The sequence below is a fragment of the Haemorhous mexicanus genome, chromosome 5 (genome assembly GCF_027477595.1).
Source record: "Haemorhous mexicanus isolate bHaeMex1 chromosome 5, bHaeMex1.pri, whole genome shotgun sequence".
In the NCBI taxonomy this organism is placed as follows: Eukaryota; Metazoa; Chordata; class Aves; order Passeriformes; family Fringillidae; genus Haemorhous; species Haemorhous mexicanus.
In genome coordinates this window covers 40,858,630-40,875,219 of record NC_082345.1, presented here as the reverse complement: position 1 = coordinate 40,875,219, position 16,590 = coordinate 40,858,630, and the positions used below count along the sequence as shown (strand labels likewise).

General features: G+C 39.4%; 1 protein-coding gene across 1 annotated transcript in view; it reads right to left on the bottom strand.

Moving 5' to 3' along the window:
• PTPRR (protein tyrosine phosphatase receptor type R) overlaps positions 1 to 16,590 on the bottom strand; it is a 138,999-nt gene that overhangs the window by 25,489 nt on the left and 96,920 nt on the right. The window contains exon 7 of the mRNA XM_059846920.1: positions 5,263 to 5,449. Coding sequence (XP_059702903.1) covers positions 5,263 to 5,449 — 187 coding nt within the window. The remainder of the gene's footprint in view (positions 1 to 5,262; positions 5,450 to 16,590) is intronic.

Genomic DNA, 16,590 nt, shown 5'->3' with positions numbered 1-16,590 from the left:
AGGGGTGACTTCCAAGGAACACTACTGATGAATTATTTTTTAAAAAAAGTTTTTATGGGATTAAGACCAAGGTTAAAATGCACTATAGTTCCAGAAAATTGGAGTTCAAAAGTATAGTACTGTAGCAATAAAAAGCAATACTTTACATAATTGGGGCAGGAACTTCATAAATAAATAAATATTAACATATGGCAAACTTTTAAAAACATTTGTGCTAAGCCCTTATCAATGAAATTCAAAGACCTCACGTGCCTTTTATTTAAACTACTAGAATGAGGTGCCTTAGTCTTTTGCATTCAGACTCAAAAGTAATAAAAATCTGAAGCTATTTCTTTTCCTTCTCATTTTCATCATTTAGTGACTGATTTACATTGCAGCTGTGTAGGTAACTAATGTGACAGTTTCCTTTAAGTTTCAAAAATACACAAATTATAAACTCCTCATAAACTTAAAATCCCTGTTTTTCAAACTGTTTGTCAGCATGAAAAGTAAAAATCCACAAAATTTGCATTGAACAAAATGCTTAACTTGGTTTAACGGAGAGTAAGAACAATTTAGATTTTGAGGTCCTGAAACGATGTTTTTACAGTTGAATAAAACTAACCCTTTTAAAATGGCAGGACAAAACATGCAGGGGTTGTTTTTTTATTTCATGATTGGGGGGGATGTTTTACCAACAAAAATAATCTGGCAAAATCACATTAAAAATGCTTCGGTTTACTAAAATCTTCATTTTTATACTGATTTGTTTTGGACCACCATTATTTAAATTGTCTTAGAGAAAGCTGGAATTCTATCTTCAGTAAATTAATACTTCTACTTAAAAGAACAGTCATAACTAGAGACCTGGAAACATCATGGTAGCCTGGGACATTTAGCCTAAGAGACAGTGGCATATTATGTAATTGCCTCTTAGAGACACATTGGAACATGAGGAGGATCTGTTGGCTTGCATCACTGGAAAATTTACTTAAGGATTTTCTCCAAAATGAGTTGGTTTCTACTCTAGAGGTGCAGGCCTACCCAGTACTTTGGTACAGCAGAGATTCCAGGTCCCTGTCCTTCAACACAAGCTCTAGTCCTCACCAGCATGACCAGCCTCTGCAGGGATTTTTTTTAAAGGAACAGGGATGAGGTTTCTAACAGCTTGTCAAGCAGGCACCCAACAGCAGACTTTTACATGGGTTCACCAAGCAGGGGAAGCTACACTCACTTTACTGTTTGAAGAGATGGCAAAGCTGAGTAAAATTAAGATGGTTCATATTGAAATGCTGTGATTTGTCTCCACTTCCCAATCTGGCTTCCGAACATCTTACTATGTGAGGTTGCACCTGTTTCGATATTTATTCTTCTACCTTCTCTGCCTTATGCCTATGCATTTCATGGACTTTCTTTACTCTTCCCTTCTCCCTCACTCAGTTTCTTCCCTTGATCTCTTCTTGGTCTTCAGCTGGCTCCTCAAAAGAATGACTTGCTGAGTCAGGCCAGCCAAAGTGTTACTGCTAAGACACACCTTCCTTTCAGGTACTTCACCCAATCCTTTTTCAGATTGCTGTACTGCCATCCATACGATGACTATCCTAAGTTCAGGATCTTCTCGCTTTTAAGACTTCATTCTTGCATAAAACTCATCCCCACTGCCTCAGGTCAAACCATCTCACCTCTGTCCTGCATCTAATACTGCTTCTTCATCTACAAAACTACAAAATGAGCTCCCATACCCTCCTCATATTCACCTCTGACTTCTACTGCTTCCCAATGGTGACCTCTGTCTGAGATGTACCCTTGGCCCTTGGGCTCTGAATTGTTCCAACTGGCTGACCTAGAGCTTCCCTAGCTCAGTTCTGGCAGTACTGAGCTCGGGAAGTTACACCGCCAGTACACGGCCTCTGAGAGGTTTCCGTGCTAAACTATGCGCCAAGTGAGAGAGAGCAAGACACTGAGCTGTGCTTAATGGGATCTCTGGGATGTCTGTCATCGACAGAGACTGGAAAAAATGCGTTAGGAAGAGTCCTCTGCCTGCACAAGTGATGGTGGTTGGTGAGGGTCTTCCAGATGTGTGGCTGTCTGCCTTACTATGCCTGCTGAAACTTTTTAATAGCTCATCATTTGGCGAGTTACTGACAGATGCAAAAATGCCACCAAGTTGAAAACAGAAACACATTTCTTTGGCCCAACCTGGACCATTAATAACATTAATCACTTACATCCTGTAAACACTTTCTAATCAGTGGTCTCCTCCCAGTAGTAAGTACTTGTGAGTCCAAGGGCACAGACAGAAATCTGACAATACACCATGGATCACAGCCACAGACAAGTCACTTATTCTGAAACTGGCTGTGAGAAAAAAGAGATTATTCCAGAAAAAAAAAAGATCAGGATAATATGGTGATAACATTCCTGCTAACAGGGGAGCAAATAAGCCCAGCAGACTGCAAATAGCAGGAACATGTGAAAACTAGAATACAAACTCTGTAGCTGTAGAGGCTATATATATATATATATATATATATATATATATATTTATATTTATATTTATATTTATATTAAAAACTATTTTTTAAAACATATATATTTAATTTAAAAATTGCAAATAATGCATAAACTGCAGACATTCCCATGCTCAGTCACTTGCATGCAATTATAGATGCATATGCATATTCTTTCCCTCTCTGAGTGAAACCTTCTAATAGCAGCTATTCTGGCTCACATTAAGTTTTAAATGCTATTCATACACTTGAAGATGTATGATTAGGATCTCTGAAAGCATTCAAGAAAATATGGCAAAATTTAGGAAAATTCAGGCAGGTAGTCATTATACTCATCCCTCCTCTTTTTGAGGATGTAATTTTTTAGATTTAATGATCAGGCACTTTCCCATGCAGGACTGCATTTTTTGACATTTGGGTGTTTTGGAAATAAATTTTATCTTCTGTTACCAACTTCAGATATTCTATCCTTTGAAGAGTAGCAATTCAGGCTACTAAAGAAAACATATATGTTGGGCAAATTATGTTTCTTCCTCCTTGCAAAACAGGCATATTCTCCCAACCAAATATACCCTTTAATTAAGTAATGCCCTTTTAATTGTTAATGAAAAAATAATTGAAGAACTAAAAATAATCTGACACTGCTCATGTTTTAATTTTCCACTGAAAACTTCAAACATTTCTTCACTTCCTTCACATTTGGAAGTTCTTAATGAGAGCCAATAATTCTAGTCTCCAGAAGAGTGCCTTACTGTATTTCTTTAGCTAGTTAGAATGAGCTGTGTGAGCAGAATGGCTGAGGGTCATATACTGCGTTCTTTGCATGCCTCAAGTTCCTACTTGAGCTATTATCTGTAGCAAGGAACATAGTAAACAGATACTGTTCAACAGCTTCATCTTAAAACACATTTTAAAAAAAGGTTTAAAACCAGAATGGAGGAGTCATGACCTCTTCAATAAAATTCTCTGGAAACACTGAATGGTCAAAGCTATGTTGTGCCCCACTGAGGGACAAATAAAATGTGACTCTGTCTCCCCAAAGCTGTGCACAACTGCTGTGTGGGACAATTTGAGTAAACAGGATTCTATGAGGTGCCAGTTTGTCCATACAAACTGTCTCCTAACATGGGGGCTTAGGCATGATGAAGTTATTTCTTCTGTCTTTCCTGCCTAAGCAGCAGAATGGCAGAGAATCTATGGCATACTTGGTGATAAAAGTATCTTGGATGATTGTAATTTTATTGTGTAGACTGTCTGTCCATATTTTGGTAGAAGAACTGAGGGATTTACTTTTCTTAAGCAAAAGACTTTTAATAAAAACCTTGGATTTTAAAGGCAGTTGAAAGAGCTGCTGCATAGGAGGCAATTATTCATAATGAAAAGCTATTTTTAGAGTAAGATGGCACTCATCATCTATTGATTCACATGCACAAATTGGAAATAAAGTGAAACCTAAGGGATCACATGCTCTGGCATGTTTAATTTTAATTCCTTCCAGTTTCTCTGATTTAGACATCAGATTTCTAGACATACAGTTCTCTGGATCAATTCTGGAACCCTTCTGAAAAACTGCTACTTTTGATTCCTCAGCTGCTGAAGCACAACTGCTACATAGCACGTCTCCAGTTAATATGTCAATACGTTAATACGGACTCCTTTAGGATTCCTGGGTGGCTATTAGCTTACTTTTATTAATTTCATTGACTTGTTATAGAATCCCTTCCACTAATGCTTCAATATCAAACAGAACTTCTAGTGATCTGATTGAACCTATCCCTGCCACAGATGTAGGAAATTTCCTAAGTTGTTCTCGGGTCAATGCAGATGCAAATAATGGAGTCACTCCTCACTTACTGGTTCAACTTTCCCAAATCGCTTTTGTACCATTTTGATCATCAATTATCTTTGTATTCTTTAGTAAGCTTCTTGCTTTTGATTTGTTTAAACATGAAGTTATGATTTTTTTTAAATTCAAAACCTTTTTTGCCCTGCCTTACTCAGCTTTCACATTCAAGTGGCTTCAGTTAAAGCTCTTTTCTATTTCCCTTGTAAAAAGTGTCTCCTTTTTTTCTGACAGCTTATTTCATCTGAATGTTTGGCAATACCAGACTTTTTCAAGTCTTCTTAAAGTAATGTGTTTTCTCTGACTGAGTTTTTATGCTCTGACTTTTTTCCACCTGGCCACTTTCTTCATTTTAGATTCTTACCCTTTTCACTAATAAATACACTTGTGAAACACTTCAGGGTTTTTTCTCTTGAGTATATTAGGCTGCTGTATGGCATGCTTGTTAAAGGTATTTTGGACCTTGGGAAGAAAGTCCCTTTTGGATGGGGACTGTGGGTGTGTCTATCTGCTCCAAAAAATAATTTACGGTGACTAAAAATTTAGTGCTCAAATCGCAAATGTACATGGGAATAAACATGGGAATAAACAAAATCTCCAGCTATGACTGTGTTTTCATCATAGTCTTTATGATCTCTTTGAAACTGTCACAGTGTTACAGTTCTGACTGTTTGCACTGTAGTTCTATTATAATAAATAGCCCATCTATGATGGGACTTCAGCCCAAGAGGAATCTGTATTATCCATGGATATAACTGACTGACTTCTGTCTTTAGTGTGCAAACATAAAACCCCACCCTGAAACTAATCTGCCTTTTAGAAATGATTTGTACCTTGGCATTAAAGTGTTGCCCGATTATTTTTTCCTCACAGTTCCTGTTGTGCCACTTATGTCAGAAATCCTCATTTCAAGCGTGCTGTCAAACTCACCATGAATTCTGTCTGAAGTAAATGAGAACATGCCACCGCGTCTCGAAGCTGCTGCCGTGTCAGGACTCGGCCAGCTGACTGCAGGTATTCCATCGCCACTTTTTCTCGTGGGGTTGGCACAGTGACAAAAGGTTCAACACTTCCCAAGCTGCTCATATCCAAAGTCAGTGAGACGTTGGATCCTCGTCTGCATTAGAAAATAATTCAAATGGTTATACCAGATCTGTGTTACTGTAAATCCCATACTCATGTAGCTGATCCTGAGTTATTTTTGCACCCTGACTTTCTCTATAGTCACTGATGGATTTGGGCATGCAAAGACTGCAAAACTAGTTTCACTGGTACCACTGAGCAGACAGAAAACCAAGGACATCCTACTTCTTCAATCCAACAACCAATGCTGCAAAAATGTGTGCTGGGGGCAACTATTTGAATTATTCTTAGAAGCAGAAACAGCTCCCTATATGCTACTTTATTGTTACAAATGTCAAATGTGAAAGTAGTATCTTGGTAAGGAAGAAATATTTCACAGAAAAAAGTACAGGGGATATATTTCTAACTGATACACATAACAGCGTGAAATTAATTCAGAGTAATGCCAGGTTCATGTTTAAGAATTTACTGAAATTAAATATGCATAATGGAGCAGGAAAATTTTATAAAACCAGCAGAAAAAAGTGAAAGGCAGTATAAACATTGGTACTACCAAGACAGTAGACAATGTCTCATGCTAGGTAGAAGGGAAGGGAAGGGAAGGGAGAGGCAATAAACCACAATAAATTATCTGAGGAGAAGGAATGGTCATAGACTTAAAAGGGACTATTTGGAAATGCCAAACATCTCTTGCAGGACTATAAAATTCATAACATTTCCATTTCTACAGGAAAATAAAGTTGGATTCAATAACAAGTTTGAGCCATGAAAATACAAATAGACCACACTTGTATGGGGCTTGGTATGAGCCCTATTCTTTTTGGGGCTTTCTTAAAACAATACTTAAGACAACTGGCTTTTTGTTGTATTTTTAACCCATCAATCAAATTTTATCTAGTCGACCCTTTAGGCATATTGATTGCAAAAAATCCATGGTCTGCAAACAGTGATGACTAAACACAAATTTAAAGGCATTTGTCAAAGCTTTTGTGTTTACTAAGCAGCAATCAGTCCTATAAGACTGACAGATTCAGCTGGCTGAGCTGGACTACAAATGCCCAGCTCAGTTAGCCTTTACCAAGCCGCTATGCACAGACAGAGATGTGAGAACACCAGTTTGATTCCTACCTCTGCACATTACTGGCTCTCCATTAAGGTGTGCTCACAAGGAAGTTCTTTGAACTCTTAGTTACTTTATCATGCTTGGATATACACAAACATAACATAAGATTGTCTCGAGTCTCTCCTAATAGCCATCCTGCCAGATCAGTAGACAACTCTACACCCTGCCCATTCGTAAAATCCCATACGCTAATTACTCCAGCCACTTAGCAAATTACCCCTGTCACTTAGCAAAGCATAAAGCAGTAATGTCCAAGAGACAAGACCACCAGGTGGAATAGGTGAATCTCACATTGTGTCATTTTGTTCTCAAGCCTATTTCAGCTTAGGTGATGGGTGGGTGGCAGCAAGAGCTTTGCTGCCCAGGCCTGCAGATGGTAACAGTGAGTCAGCAGTGGGTATCTGGCTGCCTCCAGGGGTAGATGGGGACAATTTCTGTTGGCACAGGGAAGTGCGTGGGGTATGATTCTGCTAGTTGTGCTAGAAGGTAGGCAGAAGTGAAGTAGCATCCTGAGCAAAAAATGATGTGTAAGTGGTACATGCACAGACTACTAGTAGTGCTCTGTGCCTCGTGGCACAGCCTGCATGGTACTGGGGTCCCAGCCAGCAGTACCAGCCCTCACACCCAAATCCAGAGCTGTGATAGTCTGGGAAGCGGGCACACCATGGTGGCTGCTCTCAGCTGGACCCGGCAGGAGGGTTCTGGCTCACCTGCCCATCCCATTTCCCTGGGGCCTGTGCCAGACTGTGGGAGAAAATCGGTTCCCAGCTCCACATCACTTCTCAAGGAAAACATCCTGTTAGACCTCTCTGCCACAAAACCCCTCCACACAAGCACCTCTTCTGACCACGACTAGCAATTTATTCCACGGAAAAAGGCAGTCCCTAAAACAGGTGTCTCTGAGTCCACATGTTGCAAATCCAATCTTTTGAAAACCATCCAGAAATTCACAGAAGAGCTGTGCAATGAATCCCTCCAAATCTGTTTAGGCTACCTTTGCTTGAGAAATGGGTAGCAATTTAGATTTAGACATACTTCTGGGAGAGCCTACTGGGATTTCCTAATATAGAGGAAAAGTATTCCTATTGTCCAGTAACAAAGTACAGTGAAAATGTTAATATTTTCTTTGGCTTTTACATTGTTATAACTGACAGTCTTGGCAACAGGGCAATTTCCTTTTTAACAACAACAAAAAATATACCTGATCTAATTATAACTGTGAGTTTACAGCTTTTACCATTTATGGGGATTAGTGATGAACGCTGGATCTTGAGGATCTTACTCTGGAAAGAAGAACCAGTTCTTAGGTGCATATTTAATGAATTAAAAGGTACACATTGACTAAAAACTGAATATAAAGCAATCTTCTTAGAAGTTCATAAGAGGACAAACAATAGATCACAATTCTAGAGGTAATGCTTCCATAAATATGGATATCTCAAAGAACCTTTCTGAAGAATTATTTTTCAATAATACAATTCTTCAAATAATGTTTACATATATTAGAAATGCGATAACAAATATTAGACTGATCACACAGACTTCTTTATTGCATCCTTTATGCTGAGGAACAGGGCTGAAAACAGAACATTTTGCATTGTCTTGAAAGATGAGGGAGGGCCTGAACCACCATGTGTTTGTACGTTTTAACAGAAGATGCTTATAGTCTCAGGTCCTCCTCTAGACTCTTTGGATTCTCAATGTTCCTCTAATAGTTAAATTCCTCACTCCTTGTCAAAGAATAGAAAGCAAGAATTCTCTTCTCTTTTACTACCTGGATGGAAAGAGGTTACAAATTGAGCTCACCTTTTTCCACCTTACTAGGAGGGACTGCACAAGGCTGGCAACAAGGAGGTACCACCTAAAACAAAGCCCATTTTTGGTAATTAGCGCTTGCCTACATTAAGTTTTGAATAAGGAAATCACAATCAGACCAGCAACTTCAAGTCAGACAGCTCATTTTATCTGGAGATACACAAATACATACATTTTATATATGTGTGTGTGCGTGTGCGTGTGTGTGTGTGTGTGTGTGTGTGTGTCTCCTGACTGGTATTTTCCACTTCAAATTAGAGTAAGGGACCCATACATGTGGGTTTTCCCTTATTTCTCTGAGCCAAGCTTTTTTTCCCTTTTAAATAACTTTATATTCCTTATGTTCCCCATGTGAATAGTCTGGGCCAAATAAGAGATTTTGTTATGATACACCTACCCCAGCATCCTCTCGAGGTTGTGCCTTAATGGGGAAGAGTACCATGTGAGGAATCTGAGGAATTGTAAACATTTGTGACAACATTATATTAAAATTGTCAGGAGGCTAATTCTTCTGAAGTTCCACCAGCTGGGACAGCCACCTCATCACTGGGTACGTGAATAAGTGCAATCAGGAAACCACTTGTGTCTGTGTATTGTCTGGAATCCCAGAGGGGAGTCTTACTACATACCCACAGATCTCTTTTCAGTTGGATAATAGGAACAAGTTCACTGATGAGAATTCACCAGAGTATTTTAAATAATACATTTATAGAAGTAGATTTTATTACAAGGCATGATAAAATAAAAATTTTAAAAAGCAATGTTTGTTTGAAAATTCTTGAAAGGAAGCTCCACCTGTCCACTTTGGAGGGCCACCAGGTTACTAAAGCCCTATTAAACATTAGTGAGGTCATTTCCAGGTCTTCCCTGACCCTAAAATTAAGCCATAGATTTGATTACAGAAATCCAATTGCCCCACATGTTTTCTCAGTTGTTTATTTGAGCTGAATAATTTCTTTACATACAGATGTCTATCCAGCACACGTGAGAAATGCAACACCCAGATTCCTGAGCCTCTCATTGTGTCTCTAGCGGTTTTGGAAGCAGCGGCGATGGCTGCTGCCCTCTAGGAGTGCTTGCCCTCTGACCCAGCCCTAGGGACACGGCAGCTGCTGCCTCCTGTGCCACCCCCTGGCTGTGCAGCCCAGGAGGAGCTGGGTCAGCCGGGTGGGTGAAGAAAGCCATCACTTAGTGCGAGTTCATCAGCACAGCTGGATGCAGCTGCTGGGGAGAGAGTCTGCATGGGGTCCTCGGATCCCGCCGTACCAGGGAAGGTTCCACAGGGCCACTCTCCCCGGGTTTTACCGAAGGGAAAACCACCAGAATTCCCCCGTGCCTTCTGGTGCTCCCGGATTAGGCCTAGACATGGATCCTGAGTCTGCCACCTTGTGGGTCCATCTCACCCGCAAATGCACTGCCTGCAGGTGGGGTTTGCTCTGCTGGAATTGCTGGGAGGGCTCAACCAGGTACAGCCTTCCCAGCACTTACTGCTGCCAGACTCCACCTGCACACCTAGTTTTATGTTTCAATAGAGCAATTCAAAGGGAAGAAAAAAAAAGTATATTTGGAAAAAAGAACAGCGGAAAAAATACAGTTCTTGGCTTTCTTTCTGTTTTTAGCAAAGTAGCTAAGAGAAAACATGGTCATGTAGATGAACTAGTGTGATATGTAAAATGCCAGTGAAGTGTGAAAAGTACAGTAAATTAGAAAAGGATTGTTATTAATCCTCTATACCAATAGAAAATAAATAAAAATAGGAAACTGACTTCATAAAAAAAATCAGAGTTGAAAAAAAGAAAAGTAGAAGAAGCAGAAGAAGCAGAAGTACAAAGAGGTTACAATATTTTTTTCAAATGACTGAAGATATTGCTGTTTTCTTCCTGCCTTGGGCAAATGGTAATATGGATCATCTAATAAACAACTGAGACATTTCTTCACAAATGAAGATTTATAATATCCATTATAGACAGTCCTGAGAAGGTTAAGAGATGACTCTCATTTGAAGCAATAATTTGATAAGTTTTAAAGTAATATTCACAGTACTGTTACATAGTTGCTTCTAACCCATAAGGACAATTCCTATATTTTTCCAAAATCCATATATATGATTCTTGCTCTGTACTTGCTAGCCTGAAATATATATCCACCATGCGCTGCTGATATTACTGGATATCTTAGGAAAGTAGGGTGAATGAGAGTATGGTTACATTAATGGGTGTGATAATCTCTTGATTTTCTTCTGAGCATCAGCATACTGCCTCAAACAAGTCTGCTAAGAATACAATAAAATTCCATTATTGACCATCTCAATTTGAAATACGAAGATTCATTTTTTTTATATCTACATTCTTTCCTTGAAATGTAGAGTTCATTAGTTTCAATTTTCTGTTGTGCTGCAGCACATATTAAAGAATATTCTAATACAAAACCCCATGAGTTCTGATAATATACAATACCCATTAATGTAATTATCCTCCTATTTACTCTTCCTTTCCACAAAGATTAATGAATATCACCAGTATTAGTCTGAGAAAATAATGAATTAAAAATATTTAGGTAAGTATGTGAATGTCATCCTAACACGTGAATATCTGCACACAGTATTTATTGGCCATACTGTACTTTTAATTTTTACACTCCCAGGTGCCCTGTGAAGCACTGATAGACAGATGCTTGGCAGACCCACGATGAAAACTCAGCTTCCCAAATGCTCTCTGCTTTACCTGCTAACAGTTCTGGGTTTTACTTAAACAAGAGCTGTGGCTTTTAGGAACCACTCTGACCTGAGGTTATCGACATTTTCAACAAACCAAACCTGTATCACACCCCAGACTGAAGTACTCAAAAATCAGAAGTTGAGATCAATCAACTAACGAGGCCAAATGAGAATTTACTTTGCATTATGACCAATTAGTCTAAATTGATAGAATCTGATACCTTGAAGGACCTATTCTGCTCAGCTCATGTCTGGTTATTTTACAGCTACTTTATTATGCATAAAAATAAAAAAGTTCAGGACCTTAGTTCCACCTTCAGCACTTGAGTGTTCAGTAGGTCAAAACTTGACCTTCCTCACTCTCCTGCTATGCCCTGACATACCAGTGCTACTTAGACCACCAGAAATTACCTATTGACTTCTTACCATGTCTGGGAATAGTAAACCTCTCTTTTTCTATGGGTTCCTGGCCTCTTTTCTAAAACCTTATTCCTCTCACAGATAAACATTCCTCTGGCTCTGATTTTTCCTCTCCAGAGAGGAGATCCTGGACAGATAGGTATTAGCCCAATTTTCCACAAACATGCTTAACAATTAAATGGTTAATATCACTGATATTTACATTATTTCTACTCTGCCTTGCAGATATCTGTACCTGAGACAAATCCTGTAGCCATTGGTGTAGCAGCCCCATCTCACCAAACCAAGGACCTAATTTACAGAGGCTAATTGGATATAACACTGAAGTTAATACCTCTCACCTGAAAGCCAGAGATAGAATATGTTTTAGCTCAGGACTCTATGAAAGACAATAATATGAAGTATGCATCTTCTTGAGAAGAATGTCTGGTATTTCTGTTCGTGTTTGCTCTGTCACACAGCTCTCCTCACAGTATTTCAGTGTTGTATTTTTATTTTTCTCTATTTGTCACTCTTAACCCTGATGTTTTCTGATTCTGAGGAAGGGGTCTGGAAATGATGGCAGTAAGCTGTGTACCTACTGGAAGAAGAAGAGGGATATATGGCTGCTGTGAGGCAAGACTTCCAATCCTCTGTGGCCTCCCAGCTGTAAGAAATCTCCTGGCAGCATATTCCATCTCTCTCTGAGTCCACAGAAACAGATCTGGAGCCTCAGCTATGAAGTTTAAATAGTTTTTTTGAGACCTGGAGGCAGTTCATGTTCTCTCCAGAGGGTCTGATCTCATTCCCACAGCCATGAGTGAGAGGAGACCAATACATCTAGCACTAAACTGCAAACAATTCTCAGGATCTACTCACAGCTCAGCAGGTCAAAATGAGCTGAGGAAACGGTTTTGACAAGTACTTCTGGATTAAGTTTTAAGCAATCAGTATCTGTTTAGGACAGGAATGGCTCAATATCCTGTAGAGGAAAACAGCTGACATGAGTGTAGTTTCAACTTTCCCTCTTTTAATCAGGCTTTCTAATGTTCTGCCAATTCACTCCTGTTCTGCCCTCGATAAGGCAATGCTGCTCAGCCACGGGAACTGACTGTTCAAAAGTGCAAAACTTAAACAGCCTCCCATCTTTTCCTGTAGATTATTTCTACAGTCAAATTGCATTTTGTCACGCAAACTTACATCTTCAATAAAATTTGTATAGCAACATAAAGCTCTGCTTCTGCTTCATAGTCACATATATGTGTCTGCAGCATGAGTGAAAATTGAGTTAAATGTTCAGAAGCAAAAATAAATGAAGATGCTAATTTGTTGTGCTTATTTGAGCTATTTATTCCAAGAGCTGAACAAATGTTTACCAATTAGTGGGTAATTGTCTTTACATGGCAGAGCTTTAATTGAATACAGTCTTATTTCTTACTATTCTTATCTGCTTGCATTGCAGTATTGCTCTCAGTACTGCTCTATTCATGCAGGAGGCCTCACTGCACAAACCTACTGGATGACCTGTTCCCTCTCTGATTAATGCACATGCTAATTTAAACCAAGCTACAATGAATATAAGCAAAAGGAGTTAAAAGAATAAGAAAAAGGAAAAGAGAATGGGGAGTAATAATAATTGACTGCTGGGGCTGCAGATATCAAATAAATGCACTACTTAAGGAGCTCAGATAATGTGTTTATTTAGGGCAAGCCAGCAAGGACTGTTTAAAAAAACCCCACATATTTTGTCTGCTGTATATTTTGCTTAGAAATGAAGAAAAAAAGCAATTTGCAAAATATTTTTGTCATACTTGTCTAAGTTTCCCCTCTATGCTTCCAGTTCATATGTACCTCTCTGAGACATTGGAGAAGCTGTAGCTGCGCTCCACCATTGCCAATTTAGATCTCTTATCCAGGTGCAAAGCCAGATTACTTTTCCCAGAACATGCAAGGCTCACTTCTTCCTGAGCACTACATCATGCCCAGAGGGTGCTTGTCTTCATTATACAGAGAACAGCCTATCTAGGAAAACTGATCTAATCAGTGAGGATGGAGAGGTGCAACACTACAGCAATAGCTTCAAGGGAGTGTTTTTTTAAGACTACTTAACTGACATTTTCTGCTATTCAGTTGGTCTATAATTAAATAAATGAAAAATGGATCTTAGGCTATTCATATTTTAGATTTAAAAAAAAGTTGTGTTTTTTTTTTTTTTGCTTTCATAGGAGAAGCCTTAGGTAAATCAATTTAGCTTCATTCCATAATAATTAATCTCTTAATCACAAATTCTACTTCCATCCTGCAACTGCTGCTCATTTAAGGAATATAATCTACAGCCCTTACATACAAATAAGCAAATATATAATCTTATTTGCACACTGATGTCCTTCAATACTCTTTTGAGTTTTTAACCAAAACCAGCTGACCTGGAAAAAGGGGCGGGAATATTCTCAATGTAAAAGGGCAGTATCTTCAGACAGTATCAGTAGGAGAAAATTATTTTTTATTGTGACATGAAGGCTAATCAGTACAATGAGTTCTTTCCTGGTGAGTTCGCCATTTGGGAAAGACAGGAAGGAACATCTGAGAAAAGAGGCGTTTACTACACCCTGTCAACCTTAAGATAATAAAAAAGCACATTCCTTGTTTATTTGACTTGGTCCTCATTATCTTTAAACTACTACAAGTGTCACATGGAAGATTTCTGAGCAGACAAATGAATTGTTAGTGCACTTTGAAGAAATTACTGCACAGCAGCAGTTTCTGAGGAATGCAAAACCTCCCGACCCACAACGTGGCTCAACAGAGCTGTGCCACCTCCGGAGGTTGGCAAAGGGAGCCGGCAGAACACTCCGCCCGGTCACACAGCGGGCACAGCGCCCGAGGCTGCCTGCACAGAGCCCAAAGCCTTGGGGCACACTCGCTGTGCAACACAGCTCCATTTCCAGGGTCACCAATGAGCCCAAGCTGCACAATGAACTGATGGGATTTAAGCTCTTAGGGACAGGACCCATATATGTGCTCTTTGATCTGCCCTTTCTTTAGCTGCTTCTAAAGTCTACAGACCTGATACCTAAGCTTTATGTATAAACCTTTCTCTTTCCAGCTTTTTTTCTCTTGATCCGCTGTCATAGTCTGGCTTTCCAACCTTGCTTTCTATGGGAAGGTTTGCTCAAACAAGCATATTAATGTGAAAAGTGCCTGCATTCCCTTTGAAAATAAAGTTTAGGAAATCCACTTACACTTGCAATTTGAAACAGAGCAACGTTTAAATGCTTTTAAAAGAGCTGCAAATGTCTGCATGCCAAGGTGTACTTTATCTGGCACTTCAGAGGCTAGGTAGACTTTTAAAAGAGATATTGGCCAAGCTGTGCAGTCCCATTTAGGGCTGAAAAGCTGATGAGGAGCTGACAGGTAAGTGATCTGGATCTCTTTTCTACAGAGCTCAGCAGATCCCTTGAAGTCCATGGCCATGGACAGCCTGCCTTCATCAGAGACATTCCTATAGGGAGCTGCACAGGCACGGCTCTAGAAAAGGGAAAAGCATCTGTACCTGTGCCCAGAGATGAAGGCCAGAGCAAAGGCTTTCTGATCTACTCTTTCTCATATGCGCCTTCAATGAGTCCGAGCAGACTAAAAATTTTGGAGTGACATAATAACAATTGCTTCAGATTCACAGTCCTCTATTAGCAAAGGATTCATGGCATTTGGAAACTTAAACAGCTTGATTTAAATTTACTTCTATGAATTTGAATAAAGGAGGGAAAAGTGAGGATCCTGACAAAAGTAGTGTTCTTCTAAATGCACATTGCACTATGAAATAAAGAGAAAGGAGAGAAGTCATATCTGAAAGACAAACCAAAGTCACTCCCAACCTGACCTCCACTCCATCTCTCTCAGCACAAACAGCTTCCAACACACAGAGCTTCATATGGCTAATGATGTAATACAGGTCAGGCTAACATACATTGAAGTAATGTAGAAATATGAACATAAATTTGGTGTACTCTGGAAGGCCAAAGGTTGACCAGTATCCTGTTTTCAACAGAAAGAGGAGGTTTAGGGAAAGAATGCAAGAACAAAGCAAGCAGGAATTATTGATTACTTCATTAATACTGTTACTTATTTTCAGTATGTTCTCCATCTTCTGCCAATCTGTACTTCAGAATGTTCTGAACCAAAGGGTCCTTTCCTATCTTTGTGCCTGGGGTTTCCCTTCTGTAGCTTTTCCTTCAGACAGTATTCTTAGCCCACCTTATGACCTCTGCACTGACCCTGCATGATGAGCTTTTAGCTGGGAGCCAGGCAATAGTGAGCACTATACATAGGGACTAGAGGTTTATTTAAACTATCTATCTTTGTGAATATCCTTGTGATGAAGAAGAAAATAAATATTTCATTATAATCTTATCAGTAAATTGCAAATGCACTCTCTGTAGCTACAGGATTAACTTGAGGATTAATTACAATACCAGCTTTCTGCTTTTCACAATGCTGCCTTCTTTTGCAAACCCATTCAGTATTGTGTTCTGTGGGCCAAACTCTCTTCCCAGATACGTCTATAAATCCACTGAGACCAAACAAGCTAAACAGAGTCTGGAGTGAAAGAAGACCATGCAAATTGCATTTTTTAACTGTTGTGTACTTTTCTGCCATTCTGATAGTTTTCCTTCTCCTAAGACTGTGCTTTTAGATCCACTATCAAATCCAGTGAAAGGAACTCAAAGCCTCTGGACTATGCAGCAGTCTCCCAGGGGAACTTTTTATGACTCAGGAAGGATTTGAGACATCTCAAAAACAGGAGATGCCGCTGTCAGGGGATGGTGGGAAGCAGAAGAGTCAGCCCCAGCAGAGGGAAAAACTCAGCTGCCTCCTGCCCAGCACCAGCCCCATCTCTTGCTGGCAGCAGTTTTCCAGGGAGCTGCCATTGGTCATCCTGAAGCACTGGGACTGAATTCTCTAGAGAAACATTGTACTTAACGACATTTTTCTGTGTGGGAATTATATACACTACTTCCCCTTCTGATGCCTATCGCATATTTGAGCGGTCATTTGAAGTTGCTGTGTTCTGTTTTGCTCCTGTTATCAAATCACAATATTACCATAACAAGGATAATTATAG